The following is a 19,682-nucleotide window of genomic DNA, read 5'->3' as shown; positions in this document are numbered from 1 at the left end:
AGGCTCCTGGAAAAGGACTGGAGTGGGTTGCCAGTATCAGATATGACAGTGCTTACATCTATTATTCTCAGTCAGTTCAGGGCAGGTTCACCATCTCCAGAGACAACAGCAAAGAGCAGCTGTATCTGCAGATGAACAGCCTGAAGACTGAAGACACTGCTGTTTATTATTGTGCTCGAGAGCCACAGTGAGTGGAGCCGATTGACCAGCTGTACAAAATCCAGCATAACATAAGTTTGTTAAAAATATGACTAAAGTTATTCTCACATATAATGGCAGACATTGTTGGTACAACAGTTTTGTTGTCATAATCACTAACAGAAATAACCACAGGAGACCTTAGACTAGACTAGAGTTCAGGGTATACTATAATTATGTAAAAATTATCATAGTGATAGCAGTAATGATAATGTATTTTAGTATTATTTTGAGATTTTGTTTTGATGTTACATTTGCCAACTCCTCTACTTCAGACAGGATAGAGAGAAAAGTATCCAGTGTTGTTATGTTAAATTATACAATGCTCACACAGAGCTCGGCTCTCACCATTCTGTGTGAGAAATAAGATGAAGAGGTCATTTCAAGACACAAATCAGTGACTGGAGTTAAAACGCACTTTAACTGAAATATAGGAAAAGTTCAAACTGTTCAAATAATGCAGGGACATTGCTGTGATTTATAAAGTATATAAAGTTCAGTAGTGACAGGCAGAATTCTTAGAATCAGACACTATGTGCATTAAGGACAGTTTGGTTTGTCTGTCTTCTATGCATTCATCTTTGTTTGTTTGTCTGTTTTTTTTTTTTACTTTTACACACACTCATTTTTACACAATGTTCTTCTTGTGGAAACTGATTTTATGTGGCTGAACAATTTTAAAGTTTTTAAAAACTTTGTGTAGTATTGCCTAATTAACCAAGAAAATAAATTACATACTCTTGCCCTAGTTCCTTGGTAGCTTGTTACCCAGGGGTAAAATCAAGATACTGTAAATAGTCTGTTAAATAGCTAATCAATATGACTCTTGTCATAAAGTTTGTTCTCAGAATTTCACATTTTATGAGAACATTCCCCTTTCTTCCTGTTATTGCCAAAATAAGCACTGAAAAATGTCAGTAGGCCACATTATCAGCTGTTTTCCCAGACAAACCTTCTCTAATTGTCCTTTTAAACAAATCAGGGTGAATGTGTGTGGTTCTCAATCTGAGAACAGGATATGGTTTTAGTTTTAAGTATTAAAACCAGATATTATTTTTTATTTGTATTTTTATTGTTATTTACCCCTTTTTCTCTGTGTCTTTTTAATGCACTGACACAAAATCTATTTTGAGAGCATAATTATTTTGTGGCAACTTTTTTTTTTTTTTTTTTTTAAAAAGCTAAATACACAAGAATTGAACATATGATCGCCACTGATCACTTAACACCAAGAACCTTTACGGTTCACAGTAAGTCCTCATTGAAATTATTGATTGGAGGGGGGATTTTACAGAAAAATAATGTTAAACACTAGAGGGCATACAATGACAAGTTTCTCGCCTCTGTGAATATAAACAGAGACGTTAGAACAGCTTTTAATCAGATAGATCAGTGGTGGCCTCACAGCCATGTGTGTTTTGTTTTGTTTTGTTTTGTTTTGTTTTGTTTTGTTTTGTTTTGTTTTGTTTTGTTTTGTTTTGTTTTGTTTTGTTTTGTTTTGTTTTGTTTTGTTTTGTTTTAACAAACTCACCATGTCATTGCATGAGAAGAGTGTTGTTTATTCTTGTGCCTGAAACGTTTGGTAGTCACGTTAATACACCAATGACAAATCATTCTTCATCTGGAAATCTCTGTATATGTGACATTTCAACACATTCTAACGCATTCTTACTCCCTACACATCCACATGCCAAATGAGGATCGAACACACTTTTAAAAAAAACTTCACTGTAACAATACAAAATGTATTTTATTGGCAGTGTTGCAACAAACTGTTATCTGTCTCTCTCTCTCTGTCTGTCTTATTTTGATTCTCAGATACACAAACAAGCAAATCTCCACCCACTCTGCCTACACAGCATCAAAATCTCTCATTCACATCACCATTTACAGTTGAAGTCTAAGGTAATGACCACGGCCATTGTATGGAGTGTGCTTCTTCTGTCTCTCACTTCAGGTGTGTGAAGTCTGTATCAGGATAGAAAGAGAATGTCTGGATCTCAGCTCCTTCCCATCATATAAACTCTGTATCTCTTTCAGCTGCTCACTGTCAGTCTCTCACCTTGTCGGTGGTCAGCAGACCAGGACAATCAGTTAACCTGTCATGGAGAGTTCAAGGACTCTCTCTGACTTGGTTGCACTGGATTTGACAAAAACCAGAGCTTAGGAGAATGGACTGGAAGTATTCATGATGGGACTGGCACAACATTTGCCTAAAGTCTCCAAGGCCAGTTTTCCATCACCAAAGACACTTCTCAAAATTGTTTGAATTTAGTGATGAAGACACTCAAATAAGAAGACTGTAGTTTGTGTGGGAAGCACTGAACCATGTCTGAAGATAAATAATGAAAGACAAAAATTGTACACGAAAAATAACAGTTTTAAAATTTTTATTTCATTACATTTAAGCTCCTAGATAGTAAAAGTAACCATTAAAAATCCCTAATTCAATCACTAACAACTGCTGAATTGTTTTAAAAAATAAGTTATTTTTCCCTATTGTTAGTCCTTTGTAATATAATATATTGTTATATTTAAAACAAAGAAGCAAAAAAGCTGATTAAAATGGATAAATAGTACATAACAGTTTTAAAATGCAAGTGCAGGGATACTATACTCTGACTGGGTGTACAGTATACAATCACAGGAATAACACAGAAAGACAGACTGTAATTCACACCAATGGCCAATTTAGAATTACAAATGAATGTAACCCATGCATGTTTTTAGGCTGCAGGAGAAAGCTGGAGTACAACGAAAGGGCCCAGCTGGCCAGTGTATTCGAAACTAGGACTACTTTCAGTAACGCTGTGCACCAGCATGGTTTTCTTACAACCTGAAAGTGAACTTAGATAAACCAATATTGAATTCATGGCAGCACGGTGGCACGGTGGTTAGCACTGTTACCGCACAGCAAGAAGGTCCTGAGTTCAATTCCAACACCAGGCCGGGGTCTTTCTGTGTGGAGTTTGCATGTTCTCCCCGTGTTTGCGTGGGTTCCCTCCGGGTACTCCGGCTTCCTCCCACCGTCCAAAGACATGCAACTTGTGGGGATAGGTTAATTGGATAATCCAAATTGCCACTAGGTGTGAATGTGCGAGTGAATGTGAGTGTGAATGGTTGTTTGTCCCTGTGTGTTTGCCCTGCGACAGACTGGCGACCTGTCCAGGGTGTACCCTGCCTCTCGCCCTATGACAGCTGGGATAGGCTCCAGCGCCCCCCGCGACCCTGAAAAGGATAAGCGGAAGCGAATGGATGGATGGAATATTAAATTCATATATACAACTAAAAGTTTATTGAAAAATAAATATATCTGTTGATTTATTTATTCATTATTGCAATTTAAATATGGAAACCTTTACATGATACATGATGCAAGCCTCTTGTAAATTATGTTGGATAGTATTCAATATTGACTGCTTCCAGTTCTGTTTATATTTATAAGCTGTATCAGACTTCTAATAATTGGTTTGTCCTTCTTCATTCAAATTCTACCTCCTCAGTTAATGAAATTTTATAGAAAAGATTCCGTTAATTATTATTTTGTTTATAATCAAAAACAACAGATTTAATAAAAAAACAATTCAGCTGATAAACTGCTTTTTATTACAAGGTTATTGTAACTGTAAATTAATTATTTCACTCGCATAATGACAATAAAGTTCTTCAGTCTTGACTCTTTTATTTGTTTTAGCACTGTGAGGAGGAGTCTATGCAAATATTGATCTCCGTGCCTTTATTAATTTCTCAGCAAAGTGATGACAGCCAAACTAGACAGACAAAAGCTTTCAATATGACTTTAACTACAAGTATAACATTTATTTTGCTGTCAGTCATTCCAGGTGAATAACACAGATCTGCATTCTTCTGTATTTATACTTCGGTTCATGTGTGGCTTGCTTCTCATTACACCTTTTTTTTCCAGGTGTTTGCAGTCAGACGCTCACTGAGTCTGAACCAGTGGTAAAACACCCTGGAAATTCTCACAAACTGACCTGTACATATGCAGGAATATCAGATAGTGATGCTGCTATCAGCTGGATCAGACAGGGTGAAGGAAAAGGGCTGGAGTGGGTTGCTTACATTTCTGCTCCGAGTGGGAGTACCAAACGTTATTCCACATCTGTCCAGAATCGCTTCACCATTTCCAGAGACAACAATGTGGATCAAGTGTATCTGCACATGAGCAGCTTGACAACTGAAGATTCTGCCATTTATTATTGTGCTCGAACGCCACAGTGTTACAGGAAGCCACAGAGCTGCACACAAAACACTGCAGATGTCACTTTAACACTGATGGTTAGAATATTTAGAGCTATCATTAAACTCAACATGAATACATGTCATGATACACCTTTTCTTTTGTTTTTTTATTTATTTATTATATTATTTGTTTTGTTGTTTTTTGATAAAAGTCATGGAAAATCTTTTTTTAATATTTTCAGTTTGTACAACACAGGGTCATTAGTCTTTCAGTGATACAGCTTCTAAAAAGAGACAGTGCAGTGGTTTTATTATAAATTTATCGAATAGCCTATTTGGAAATTTCCCAAATTCTTTAAAGAGCTAGTTCCTTTTGTTTGTATTACATGCAATTATAATGTTAAAAAGCAGAGAAAAATCAAGGACATTAGATTGTCCAGAGAAAAAAGACAGACACACCCTGTGTGCATTGCAAAGTCAATCAGTTTAGATAATGCATGAGATCCTAATCATAAAAAAAGGCAAATGGTTTCTTCTCCTCTTAATTAATGAATAAAAGCATGCTGGTCGTTTGTCGTGTTACAACATGTCATAATATCACTTGTTGCTTGTCCAACTGTGCTTGATTTTTACAAATTATGTACCAGAATCAGACACTAAATCCTAGATCTACCCATTTTAATTGACTGTGTATATCTTATTTAACAGACCCCCTAAATATTAAGCACCCATTTTAAATTCTTATTTATATTCAGCAAAACTGCACTCTTAGCCATTAGGTCTAACTTCCTCAGCTGATGAACTGCAATTTCAATACATGTTAATACATTATTTATTTTGACACTTTAAGGAGGAGTCAATGCAAATACTGATCCTTCCATCTTTATTTAGTTCCCAGCAAAGTGAAGACGACTAAAACTGACAGACAGCAACCTTTCAATATGATTTTATCTACATCTATAACCCTTTTCCTGCTATCAGTGATTCCTGGTAACTACCACAGATCTGCATTCTTCTGTATTTATGCTTAAGTTCATGTTTGGCTCATTTCTGATCACACATGTTTTCTTCCAGCTGTTTGCAGTCAGACGTTCACTGAGTCTGAACCAGTGATAAAACACCCTGGAGATTCTCACAAGCTGACCTGTACATATGCAGGAATATCAGATAGTTCTGCTGATATCAGCTGGATCAGACAGGCTGAAGGAAAAGGGCTGGAGTGGGTATCCTTCATTTCTGCTCCGAGTGGGAGCAGTAAAAGTTATTCCACATCTGTCCAGAATCGCTTCACCATTTCCAGAGACAACAATGTGGATCAAGTGTATCTGCACATGAGCAGCTTGACAACTGAAGATTCTGCCATTTATTATTGTGCTCGAACGCCACAGTGTTACAGGAAGCCACAGAGCTGCACACAAAACACTGCAGATGTCACTTTGTGACAGTTTGTGAGTGTGACCGATGGTTAGAATCCACTTTATATCAGTTGTTAATGTGAAATGTTTTCCTGGATTTTCATAGTTATGCATAATTATTATTATTTTGTTATTATTGTTGTTAATAAGTATGGTTTACAAATATTTCTTTTTCATCTTGGACATTTTTTGTTTGGTATTGTTCTAGTTCTTAGTTACTAGTTCCTAGTTACTTGTTCATGTTCTGTGTTCCCTTTCGTGTCCTGTTTGTCTTGGTCTTGCCTCTGTGTGTCCTCCGCAGCATCCCCTGTGTTAGTTATTTGTGCCTCCCTTTGAAGCCAGTCTTGTCTCCATGTTTATTTGTCTGTCTGTTTCCCGAGTCATGTCTCTGTCTGTCTCTGACTCTCTCTGTGTAATTCTGTTCGTGTCTCACTGGTTTTGATTTCCTGTCTTATTTTGATAGTAGCTTGTATTTGGTATCCTGTTTGCTTGCCTTTAGTTTTACTGCCTGCTGCCTCTGCATCTGCAATCTTGGGTCCTCCTTCACCACACCCTGACACAGGCAGGTAGTGTTGGGGAGTAACGGAATACATGTACCGCCGTTACGTATTTAAAATACAAACTACAAGTAACTGTATTCCATTACAGTTACCGTTTAAAAGGGTTGTATTTAGAATACAGTTACTTTGTTGAAATAAATGGATTACACGGTGGTATTTTCCTGTTTCATATGTTAGGCTATGCTCTCTCTATTTTTGGTAATTCCACGCTGGTGGAAACCCAAACAAAACGCGCATTAAGAGGCTCTAATGCCTGTGTCTCAATCTCGCGGCCCATGTCACGTCTACTTGCCGCCTGCATAATGACGTGACGAAATATATTTTAAATTTATTCACAAAAATGATTTAATATGCAATATTAATTAATTAATAGGCAATAGGCAGAGTGTTACTGGCATAGCCCTAAAGAATGTAGCGTCATTGTCTGGGTTCCTGGGTCATTGACCCAGTGTTTTCAGTTTTGTCATGTTCGGTTTATTTCCCACATTCATGTTTCTCACTTCCTGTTTTCTGTGCCAGCCTGTGTATTGTGTTCCAGTTATTTCCATGTATCATTAGTCAGACTAAGATCAGCTGTGTACTCACCGGTTTCTAATCACTTATCATCCAGCGTGTATTTAAGTCCTCTGTTTCCATCAGTTCAGGCTTGTGTCATTGATGTTATGTTGTCGTTCCCACCTGTGTTCAGTTCAGCCAGCCATTGAGTCTTTCAGCCAGTCAGTCCTTTCGTTCCTGCCCTGTGCATCCACTCTTTATAATAAACCATCTTCAGTTCTGCACTATCCACTGCGTTTGGGTCACTTCCTCGCCCCCACACACAGCAGCCTGACACTCATGGGCAGTGTAGTCCGTGCTGCAGGGAGAATGGACTGCCATACCCGTTATGTGTCTGTGAGCGCGAGGAGGGAGAAAAAGGAAAAGTACGAGCAGAAACGGGAACTGGAAGCATGTAAATATAATAATAACCACTGCAGCCAAAAAGAGTGCTGCAGTGCAGTTGTAAGCTATTAAGACTCGACTGTACGCTGTGTTTGTGTTTTCCTCCAAACAATAAGTTCCGTTTGAGCAGCCTTTCAACGCCTCTCTCTGTCTCTCGCTAGCAAATTTGACCCACACAACAAAGTAAAGCTAGTTTTCTGCTACGAGCGCAACATGGAACCCAATGTATTAGCCAGAGGTCCCTTTACAGTTTTACGCCTTTTTACCTGTTTTATATACGTGCAGAATAGTTTTCTATACAAGATCACTGCAAAAAGTGCAGCCTTACCTAATGTCCACCCTGCTGTCATTTTATATTAAGATTTTAAAATCTAGTTGGTACTGGTATGGCGAGTAGTTTCAGTAAAAGTAATAAATCACACAGCAATAGTACAGTCATGTAGTTGTAAAAAGCATGATAATATATTAAGTAATCCAAAGTATTCAGAAAACGTTACTGTCATTGAGTAACGTAACAGATACATTCCAAAATACCTTTTGGGGCATGTAATCTGTAATCTGTAGTGGAATACATTTTAAAAGTGACCTTCCCAACACTGCAGACAGGCTCCTGGTAAAGGAGTGGATTGCTTACTATATATAGTGGACTGTGTGAACAGTCCCCCATACTCATCCAGGAATTCATTAAAAAAAAAAAAACAGAAAAACACTCACACAATTTTCAAATTAAATTTTTCTAATATTTCATTAATTTATTGCTTCAATCTATCATCAATTTGTGGTTGAAGTTTGTCTATTAGATAGTCTCGGATGAGAACATGTGTAAAACTATAGAGCTAACTTTGTATGCAAGTCCAAAATATTTGGAGAGAGAAAATGTTTTTTTTCCAATTTGGGTTCTGTAATGTAATGAATCTTAAATAAAACAACTCAGATGCAGTTGAAGTGCAGACTTTCAGCTTTAATTCAGACGGCTGAACAAAAAGATTGCATAAAACTGTGAGGAACTAAAGCATTTTTAACACAATCCGTTTATTTCAGGGGCTCAAAAGTAATCGGAAAAAATAAAATTACTGCAAATAAAATGTTCATTTCTAAAACTTGGTTAAAAACACTTTGCTGGCAGTGACACAGCCTGAGGTCTGTGGCTCATGGACATCACCAGATGCTGGCTTTCAGTTGCTGTTTGTTTGTGTGCCTTTCTGCCCAAAGCTTAGTCTTCAACAAGTGAAATGCATCCTCCCATCCATCCCATCACACAGTGTTTTACAAATGATGTGTTATGCTTTGACTCATGAACTGCTCCATGTCTTCTCCATACTTTTTTCTTACCATGATTCTGGTAGAAGTTGATCTTGGTTTCATCCAATCAAAAAATATTTTCCAGAACTGTGTTGGCCTTTTTAACACACTTCAAATTACTCTTGATCCCTTTATTTATTTTAATTTTTTCTTTGCCTGTCCTGTCTGGCTGTGTAGCAATGAGAATTGTTGTCTGAAGGCCAAAAAATGCTCAAGGGATAAGGAGAAGGGTCATGCTATCTGCCTAACGTCTCAAGGTGCCTGGGAGCTCCAGTCTACATCGACTTACTCACAATACCTAACTGTGTGTGGAATAAAGTATGAAACACATATATGATGCTAACCTTCAAATTCACAAAGTCACACAAAAAGTGATATTGATATTACTTGAACATACTTAAACACACTGTTTAAGTTTTTAAGTGTTTTATAAAACGTCTTTTAATTATTAATTAAGTACCCAATAAAATAAATTGCATGGGTTAAAAAGATGTGTCTTCATTGAAGTCATTGTCTGGGCATAAATAACCAAAACACTACACATGGAGATTGCACCGTAAAATAATGTGGAACACTAGAGGGCATACAATGACAAGTTTCTCACATCTGCCAGTATGCAGAGAAGCAATGAAACAGGTTTTCAACAGGTATATTGGCACTGACTGTGTAATCATGATTTTGTTTTGTTTTTGTTTGTCACACTGCATGAGACTGTATGAAAAGACTGAAGGAGCTGGTGCCTGCCTTAAACTTTTTGGTAAAAAAAAACAAAAAAAAAAACAGTACACCAGTAACAAAGCATTATTTGACCTTCTTATCTGTGACGTTTCATTAATGTGATAGCTTACATAACTTCAACTGCATTTCAGTTACACAAACAGGCAAATTCAACCTGACCAAAAATCCCCACCCACTCTGCCTACACAGCATAAATATCTCTCAATCACGTCACCATTTACAGTTGAAGTCTGAACCAGGTTATGACCATGGCCATTTTACAGAGTCTGCTCCTTTTGACTTTTATTTCAGGTGAGTGAAGTCTGTATCAATATAGGAAAAGAATATTATTATAATTTGGATTTTAGCTCATTCCCTCTAAACTCTTTATCTCTTTTAGCTGCTTGCTGTCAGTCTCTCACCTCATCAGAGCCAGTGGTCAGCAGACCAGGACAATCAGTCACTCTGTCCTGTAGAGTTCAAGGAATCGCTCTGTCTTGGTTGCACTGGATTCGTCAAAAACCTGGGAAAGGACTAGAATGGATCGGACGCATTGATAGCGGGACTGGCACAATATTTGCCCAAAGTCTCCAAGGCCAGTTTTCCATCACCAAAGACACTTCCCAAAATCGTGTGAATTTAGTGGTGAACAGCCTCAAACAGGAAGATTCTGCAGTTTATTACTGTGCACGGGAGCCACAGTGAAATAAGAGACTGAAAGGCAATGCAAAAACTGTGTGTGTGAGAAGCACTGAACCATGTCAAGCTTAGAAGATAAATAATGACAGACAAAAACTGTACATGAAAAATAACAATCTGAAATGTTTTAAATTTAAGTTCCTAGATATTAAATTAACACTTAAAAAATAACAACTGCAGCATTGTTTTGAAAAATGAATTATGTTTTGCCTATTGTCAGTCCTCGTAAATATAAATAAATTGATAACTACAAAAAAATATGAAATAAACATCTAACTAAATTGGTAGTAGCAAATAGTAAACAGCTGTAAAAGCCAAAGGCAGGTATACTGTTCACTCATTACAGTTTACCAGTCAATCACAGGAATAACACAGAAAGACAGACAATTATATGTAATTCTGAATGGCCAGTTTAGAATTACACATTGATGTAACTCTTTCATGTCTTTAGGGTGCAGAAGGAAGCGGGAGTACCCAGAGATAACACATGTAGGCATGAGGGAAACACATAAACTCTGCAGAGAAAGGTCAGCGAGTTGGTTAGAAACCAGGACTTCTTTTTTGGCACTGCATCAACAGGTTCTTGAAACCTGAACTTAGACTAATACTGAATACAGAGATACTACTAAAACCTTATTATTAAAAAAATATCAGTATATTAAAGAGTTAATTTATCATTACAATTTAAATATGAAAATATCGGCAGGATATCTGTGAGTATTACTCAGTTCTTATCAAATAATTCAGTATTTAAAGTAATGTGAGTCTCTGTTAAACTGTGTTGGACAGTTTTCAATATTGTCTCTTCCAATCTAGTTTGATTTTAATAAGTTATATGCTTAGACTCAGAAGCCATATAATGGATCCACACAGTTCAATTTAAAGTCCCCAGTTGAATTGAATATTATGATAATAACTCTTTTAATTATTAGTTTGTTTAGAATCAAAATAAACAAACTAATAGCAAGTTAATACTGTGATAACAGAATAATAGCAGAGTCCTTTTAATGGGCACCTCCTTATTTGTGACATTTCATTAAAATGAAAATAAAATACATATTGTAACACAATCACTACTAACAAACAACGAATAACTCACAAATTCAGAGAGGAGAAGGTTAATGGACATACAAACTCTTTCATTGACATCATCATCACAATAATAATTCACTGTCACTTTAAGGGATAGCTCAGTAGGTAGAGTGGTGGCCCCATGATCGGAAGGTCGGGGGTTCGATTCCCCTGAACAGCTACCCTGAGGTACCCCTGAGCAAGGTACCGTCCCTACACACTGCTCCCCGGGCGCCCAGTGGCTGCCCACTGCTTCACTGAGTGAATGGGTTAAATGCAGAGAGGGATTTTCCCCACGGGGACCAATAAAGTACACTTTCTTAATATGCTGTCATTTAAAGAAAATGTGTGTAACAATATGCAAATAAGGTTGTTTTTTTTGGAGGGGGGGGGGCTTATTTTTTTAAAGGAGTGTGTAGCTGTGTGTCAGTGTACAAGTGTACATCATTCAGGTGTAGTCATGATGGTGTTGTTAACGCTGATGCTGCTGCTGGCTGCTGGACACTGTAAGGAGTTTTTAATGGATTCACCTTAATAAATATAATAGCAATGCAAAAAATTCAGATCAATAACAAAGATCGTTTTGATTTCTGTCTCCACAGGTGTGTACAGTATTGATCTCCTCCAACCAGATTCAAGTATTGTGCAGCCTGGACAGACTTTAACCATCACCTGTCAGGTCTCTGGTTATTCTTTGACTGATAACAGCTATGCAACAGGATGGGTCAGGCAACGCGAAAGAAAACCAATGGACTGGATTTTTCATCAGTGGGGTGGAGGAGATTTTTATAAAAATGATGCTCTAAAGAACAAGTTCAGCTACAGCAGAGACACTTCTGCCAGAACAGTGACAATAACAGGACAGAATCTGCAGATGGAGGACACAGCTGTTTATTACTGTGTGCGTCGCTCCACAGTGATGAAAACCACTAACAGACCTGGACAAACACTGAGTAAATGGGAATATAACAGTGATAAAAATGTGATCATTAGTAGTCTCTGTAATAAATTTTTCTCTGTGGGAGATAAAAAGTTTCTTATTGTTTCTTTATTCTATTATTTATTGATATATTTTTAATAAAGACATTGCCTGTTTATGTGGTCTACACACTACTACCAGTCAAAAGTTTGGACACACCTTCTGATTTAATGATTTTTTTCATTATTTTTACTACTTTCAAATATTGGAAGCAAGATATATGGAATTATGTAGCAAATAAAAATTGATAATAACTCTAAATATGTCTTATACCATTGACAGCCCTATTTGGCAACTGTTAGAATTCATATTATGGCAAGAACCAATCAGCTAAGTAGAGTCCATCATTACTTTAAAAGCTGCAGCTCAGTCATTCTGGAAAATTGTAATTTGTGTGTGCAGTTTCAAAAACCAAAAGTATTACGATGAAACTGGCTCACATGAGGACCGCCCCAGGAAAGGATGACCAAGAGTCACATCTGTTGCTGTCACCAGCCTCAGAAATTGCAAATTAACAGCACCTCAGATTACAGCCCAGATTAACCCAGATTAACCCCAATCCAGAATGGAATCCCAGCCGTGATAACTATTAGGGCAGGATATAAGAATATCATTAGTAATTTTTAATAAAGCTGTTTCGGTGCTGTGGTTTAGTCTGTAAGCAGACTGGAATTTATTGACGTTGTTATTTCCGTCAACAAGCTGAAGAAGCTGACGAGCAACAGCTTTCTCAAGGATTTTGGAAATAAAGGGGAGTTTGGAAACTGGCCTATAATTATTTAAGGGTTTTTTTTTTCCAGTAGAGGAAAAATACTGGCTTTTTAAAGTAATCTGGAATGCACCAAAATGAATAGGAAGGATTGACAATAGAGAGAAGCAGGGGGAGATGGCAGGGTGAGCCTCTTTAATGAATTTAGGAGGGATCTCTGTTGGGCAGGGTGAAGTGTACACGTATGAGACTATATCCAAAAGATCTGTTGAAGAAGTTAGTTTAACCCTTTACAGCCGATCGGAGCGGGCACGCTCTGTTTTGCGTAACTATTTTTAAATCCCGGTAGCTCTGCAACCAAGTAAGCTAGCGCAATAATTTTTTTTGCATATGAAACTGGAGGAGTTGTACTTACATCTTATGCCATCAGCTTGTCCTAGGTCACAGTTTCCTTCCACATATAGCTTTGCAAAAACTGCATAAAAATCACTTGCAGCAACAAAAACATGATATTCCAGAAACACGCTTCGCCGATCCATCAGCTGTTTGTAACACTTCCTAGTCCATCAGCGCGAACTATCACATGACCGCATGACCTGCCCGAAAGCGGAAGTGACGTCATTTTGCGGAAATGTAGTTTTTTACGATCGGGGCCTTATGAGCTTGTGTTTTACTTGTTATGTGTTTTAAAAAGTTATGTTTGACTTTATGACTTTCTGTGTCGTTTCTGGGATGCTTAGGACTCATATTGCACTGCTGGAAATAGTTTATTTTGATGCATATGCTGTTATTTTGCAAATTTGCACTATAATATTTATTTTCGTTTTTCCTGCAGTATATAAAAATTGGTGTATTTCAAAAATAAAACTATGAAGACACTCAAAATAAATTTCCTGTGGTGGGAAACTAGTTTGTGTAACTTTTTTGTATTTACAGTTTTGAGGGATAAGCCTCTTAAATTTCTCTAACTAGAAATATATGTTAAAAAAACAAAAACGATTTTCAATTTTTTTGTAGTTTATTGCACTTTTTTGCAATTTATGTAATTACTATGCACCTAATGCAGACATATTATTAAAGTTTGGGCTATAATGGTTGTATTGATGTATAGCAACTTGAAATGCTCCCAAAAATGGCTCCACAGCATGTAAAAATATAATATAAGCTCTGGCGAACTTGGTTCTATGGTAGGTCTTAAAGGGTTAAACTCAGACAACAGAACTGTTTGAGAGACTTGGGGTGGTTGAAGTTGTACAGATTTGAACTGTGACTTGATACTGTTGATCTCGTCAGTGAAGAAATCGAAAACCTTTTCACAGTCATCAGAAGCCACAGGAGGGAAAGCATATTAAGGAGGATTAAGAAGTTTGCTGATGGTCAAGTAGAACTTTGGAATATTTTTGATTGCTAATCAAACTAGCAAAACAAGATGCCACCAACCTTTGAAGAACTAGTTTATTTGGTTTGTATGACATGCAATTATAATTTAAATAAGAAAATGTTAAAAAGCATTGAAGAATCCAGGCCATTAGATAATCAGGGGAAAAAGTCATAGTATTACTAAATGCTTGTAGTGTTCAATTTTGCTTCATTTTTACAAATGTATTCTTGGAATCAGGCACTGCATCATCAAGTCACTCATTTCAATCGACATTGTGTTGCTTACCAAACAAACACTATAAGTATTATGCGTGTACTTTAAAATTATATTTATAATCAGTAAAACCACAGTCTCAGCAAGTAAGTCTAACCTCCTCCTGCAATTTAAATACATTTTAATACATTATTTATTTTGATGCTTTAAGGTGGAGCCAATGCAAATATTGATCCTTCCATCTGTATTTAATTCACAACAAAGTGCAGATGACTAAACCATACAGACAAAAACAACAACTTTTCAATAGGATTTCATCTACATGTATAATGCTTGTCCTGCTATTAGTGATACCTGGTAACCACCACAGTTTTGCAGTCTTCTGTATTCATGCTTAGTTTTATTTTTTGGCTCATTTCTGATCATATTTATTTTCTTCTAGCTGTTTGTAGTCAGACTCTTACCGAGTCTGAACCAGTGGTAAAATGGCCTGGAGAATCTCACAAGCTGACCTGTACATATGCAGGAATATCAGATAGCTCTGATATGAGCTGGATCAGACAGGCTGAAGGAAAAGGGTTGGAGTGGGTTGCCTACATTTCTGGTCCAAGTGGGAGCACCAAATATTATTCCACATCTGTCCAGAATCGCTTCACCATTTCCAGAGACAACAGTGTGGATCAAGTGTATCTGCACATGAGCAGCTTGACAACTGAAGACTCTGCAGTGTATTACTGTGCTCGAAAGCCACAGTGAGACAGGAAGGCACAGAGCTGCACACAAAACACTGCAGATATTGTTGACATACTAACTGGTAGGAAATTTTGCAAAGCAACTACTGATTTTTGTAAATGTTTTTGCCCCTGTATTTATCCTACATACCAATTCCTATAATGAGACCAAAGTTTGTTAATAAAGTTCTTGTTTCCTGACCTGTGGTTGAATAAACGACAACAACAACAAAAAACAGATTAATAAAACTATAAATAGCCATTAGTTTCACCGTATTTTCTTGTTAGTTTTTGCTGTTTATTAATTATATCATAATGTTTGATCAATCTACTGATGTGCATAGCGGTCAGGAAGCAATAGCGTAATAGGGTTTGACATTGTTATAGTTGTCATTGTCCAGTTGAGCTTTTCTTCAACTAGGTTTTGTGAATACAGGTTGAGCAGAGTTTCTGTAACACAATTGTAACAATGTGAAATTAGGTGTGTTATAAAACTACAATGAAGTGCAGTTTAAAAGTGTTGAATGAATGATTTATTTTAACATTTTAAGGAGGAGTTAATGCAAATACTGGCTTAGCCAGCTTTACTTATTGAATGGGAAAGTGAAGACAAACCAGACAGACAACACAGACAAACAACTTTTCAGTATGACTTTAACTCAATGTATAATGCTCATTCTGCTAGCAGTGATTCCAGGTGAATAACACAGTTCTGCACTTTTCTATATTCATACTTAGGATTATGTTTGGCTTCTTTCTGATCAGTCTTCTTCTTTTTTTCCAGGTGTTTGCAGTCAGACACTCACTGAGTCTGAACCAGTGGTAAAACGACCTGGAGATTCTCACAAACTCACTTGTACATATGCAGGAATATCAGATGATAATGCTGATATCAGCTGGATCCGACAGACTGAAGGAAAAGGACTGAAGTGGGTTGCTCACATTTCTGCTCCAAGTGGAAGCACTAAAGTTTACTCCACATCTGTCCAGAATCGTTTCACTATTTCTAGAGACAACAATGTGGATCAAGTGTATCTGCAAATGAACCGCCTCATTGCTGAAGACTCTGCAGTTTATTATTGTGCTCGGAAGCCACAGTGATATAGGAAGCAACACAGCTGTACATAAAAAACACTGCAGATGTCACTGTGACACTGATGGTTAGAATCCATTTCATATTAGTTGTTTTAAAGACTCTTTGTTCTAAATGTTTCATATTTATTTAATCTTTGTTAAAACAGCAATCCAATCATTTAATAATAATTAGTGATTAGAACATTCAGCAATAGTACATATATTTCTGCCCCATTGTCTTTCCAAAAAAATCAAGAAACACTGGAGCCATTTCAACTTCTTTAAATTATGATAAAATTACTGTCTGGGTGTAAATGGCAGAAATACTACATGTGTATATTTAGGGACATAAAATAATCATTTGGAGTGGGGGCATTGTCCTGTAAAATAATTCTAAACACTAGAGGGCATGAAATAACAAGTCTCTCTCACCTCTGTCATTATGAGATGAAACAATGAAAGAAGACTGCAGCAGGAACTGCTGGTTATTACGGTGCCTGACACTTTTTGGTAAGTTAAAACAACAATAACAGAGCTTCCTTATACTGTGCACCTCCTTATTCATGACATTTCATTAAAATGACAGCATAGATTAGATGATATAAAAAGGCTGACAACACACTCTAACTAACAAAAAACAAATGGCTAACAAATGCTAGAAAGGAGGAGCTTAATGAACACATTCAAGCTCTTGTCATCATCATAATAATTCACTTTCGCTTTAAAGGACACGAGCTATAAATATGCTTTAATTCAAGTAAAATTTCTGCAGCAATATGCAAATAAGGGTTTATTAAAAGGAAGTGTGTGGCTGTGTGTCAGTGAGAAGACAGACACATCACATATCACTCAGCTTTGATAATAATGCTCATGTTAAGGCTGATACTGCTGGCTGTTGTACACTGTAAGGAATTTACTGAATTTGCCCTACTAAATATAATATAAATGCTAAAAAGTCAAATTACCAAGATAATGTTTATTTCTGTGTCCACAGGTGTGTACAGTATTGATCTCATTCAACCAGACTCAAGGGTTATTCAGCCTGGACAGACTTTTACCATCACCTGTCGTGTCTCTGGTTATTCTTTGACTGATGGCAGCTATGCAACAGGTTTGATCAGACAGCGTGAAGGAAAACCAATGGATTGGCTTTTTCATCAGTGGGGAGGAAGTAGTGGCAGCCTTTATCAAAATGATGCTTTTAAAACCAAGTTCAGCTACAGCAGAGACATGTCTGGTGAGACCGTGACAATAAATGGGCAGAATCTGCAGCCTGAAGACAGCTGTTTATTACTGTGTGCGTCGCCCCACAGTTATTCAAACCACCAACATCCATCCATCCATCCATCTTCATCCGCTTTATCCGAGGCCGGGTCGCGGGGGCAGCAGCCTAAGCAAAGAGGCCCAGACCTCCCTCTCCCCAGCCACCTCCTCCAGCTTATTCGGGGGAATACCAAGGCGTTCCCAGGCCAGCCGAGAGATATAATCTCTCCAGCGTGTCCTGGGTCTGCCCCGGGGCCTCCTCCCGGTGGGACATGCATGGAACACCTCACCCAGGAGGCCCCAGGGGGCATCCTTGTCAGATGCCTGAACCACCTCAGGTGGCTCCTTTCAATGTGGAGCAGCAGCTGCTCTACTCTGAGCCCCTCCCGGATGGCCGAACCTCTCACCCTATCTCTAAGGGAGAGGCCAGCCACCCTTCGGAGGAAGCTCATTTCTGCCGCTTGTATCCGCGATCTCGTTCTTTCGGTCACTACCCACAGCTCGTGGCCATAGGTGAGGGTAGGGACGTAGATCGACCGGTAAATTGAGAGCTTCGCTTTTACACTCAGCTCCCTCTTCACCACGACAGACCAGTGCAGCGTCCGCATCACTTCAGCCGCAGCACCAATCCGCCTGTCGATCTCTGGCTCCCTTCTCCCATCACTCGCGAACAAGACCCCGAGATACTTGAACTCCTCCACTTGGGGCAGGAACTCATCCCCGACCCGGAGTGGGCACTCCACCCTTTTCCGGCTGAGAACCATGGCCTCAGATTTGGAGGTGCTGATCCTCATTCCCGCTGCTTCACACTCGGCTGCGAACCGTTCCAGTGCGAGCTGGAGGCCCTCACCCGATGAAGCCAACAGAACCACATCATCCGCAAAAATCAGAGATGATGCCACCAAAGTGAAAGCCCTCCGCCACTTGGCTGCGCCTAGAAATCCTGTCCATAAAAATTATGAACAGAACCAGAGACAAAGGGCAGCCCTGGCGGAGCCCATCACCCACCGGGAACGAGTCCAACTTATTGCCGGCAATGCGAACCAAGCTCTTGCAATGGTTGTATAGGGATCGAATGGCCCGTAGCAATGGGCCAGACACCCCATACTCCCGCAACACCTCCCACAGGACACCCCGAGGGACACGGTCGAATGCCTTCTCCAAGTCCACAAAACACATGTAGACTGGTTGGGCAAACTCCCATGCACCCTCAAGTATCCTCGAGAGCATAAAGAGCTGGTCCAGTGTTCCGCGACCAGGACGAAAACCGCATTGTTCCTCCTGTATCCGAGGTTCGACTAGCGGACGAACTCTCCTTTCCAGCACCCTGGCATAGACTTTCCCCGGGAGGCTGAGGAGTGTGATCTCCCTGTAGTTGGAACACACCCTCCGGTCCCCCTTCTTAAAGATGGGGACCACCACCCCGGTCTGCCAGTCCACAGGTACTGCCCCTGATCTCCACGCAACATTGCAGAGGCGTGTCAACCAGGACAGCCCTACAACGTCCAGAGCCTTCAGGAACTCGGGGCGGACCTCATCAACACCAGGGGCTCTGCCACCAAGGAGTTGTTTAACTGCCTCAGTGACCTCGCCCCCGGAAATTGGCGGATCATTCCCCTCATCCCCAGACTCTACTTCCTCCTCGGAAGACGTGTCAGTGGGATTAAGGAGGTCCTCGAAGTATTCCTTCCACCGCCTGACAATTTTCTCAGTCGACGTCAGCAGCGCTCCGCCAGCACTATACACATAAGACTGGATAGAAGAGTGTAACCCAACTTCCACCTTGTACCACATTGGCCACTTACATAGGAAGTGTTGTAGGGTGTACATAGTTTTAACATAGATGATCAATTAAACTGAATGTGAAGCCATAAGGCACAATGAATAGGGCACAATGAATGCCCCTTCTGGGGCTCCTGTTGAAATTAATCACAAGACTTTTTAAAGGAAAGCTATTGCCAGTGAGGTCATGCACCTCCTGGTTGAGGTTTTCCAGGCTTGTCCCACCAGGAAGAGGCCCCGGGATAGACCCAGGACACGCTGGAGAGATTATATCTCTCGGCTGACCTGGGAACGCCTTAGTGTTCCCCCGGATAAGCTAGAGGAGGTCGCTGGGGAGAGGGAGGTCTGGGCTTCTCTGCTTGGGCCGCTGCCCCCACGACCCAGCCCCAGATAAGCGGAAAAAAAAGGATGGATGGATGGGTGGTCATGCTGGTAACATGCTGTCA

General features: G+C 39.1%; 1 protein-coding gene across 8 annotated transcripts in view; it reads left to right on the top strand.

Moving 5' to 3' along the window:
• Positions 1-19,682, top strand: part of LOC309705082 (uncharacterized protein) — a 143,005-nt gene that overhangs the window by 49,349 nt on the left and 73,974 nt on the right. For 2 of the 8 annotated variants that reach the window (XM_082530644.1, XM_082530645.1), the window contains exons 1-2: positions 9,589-9,646; positions 9,735-10,019. The exons of 3 other annotated variants lie outside the window; for them this stretch is intronic. In XM_082530644.1, coding sequence (XP_082386770.1) covers positions 9,598-9,646; positions 9,735-10,019 — 334 coding nt within the window. In that variant the 5' untranslated portion in view covers positions 9,589-9,597. Of the gene's footprint in view, positions 1-9,588; positions 9,647-9,734; positions 10,036-11,562; positions 11,611-11,706; positions 12,010-16,189; positions 16,215-19,682 lie in introns of those variants that run through there. 3 more of the 8 variants (XM_082530656.1, XM_082530650.1, XM_082530651.1) reach the window with 3 other exon arrangements.

This window comes from Aulonocara stuartgranti (genome assembly GCF_965226115.1).
Source record: "Aulonocara stuartgranti genome assembly, chromosome: 4".
NCBI classification, from domain to species: domain Eukaryota; kingdom Metazoa; phylum Chordata; class Actinopteri; order Cichliformes; family Cichlidae; genus Aulonocara; species Aulonocara stuartgranti.
The sequence above is the reverse complement of the archived record's forward strand: the minus strand, read 5'-3'. Positions and strand labels throughout refer to the sequence as shown.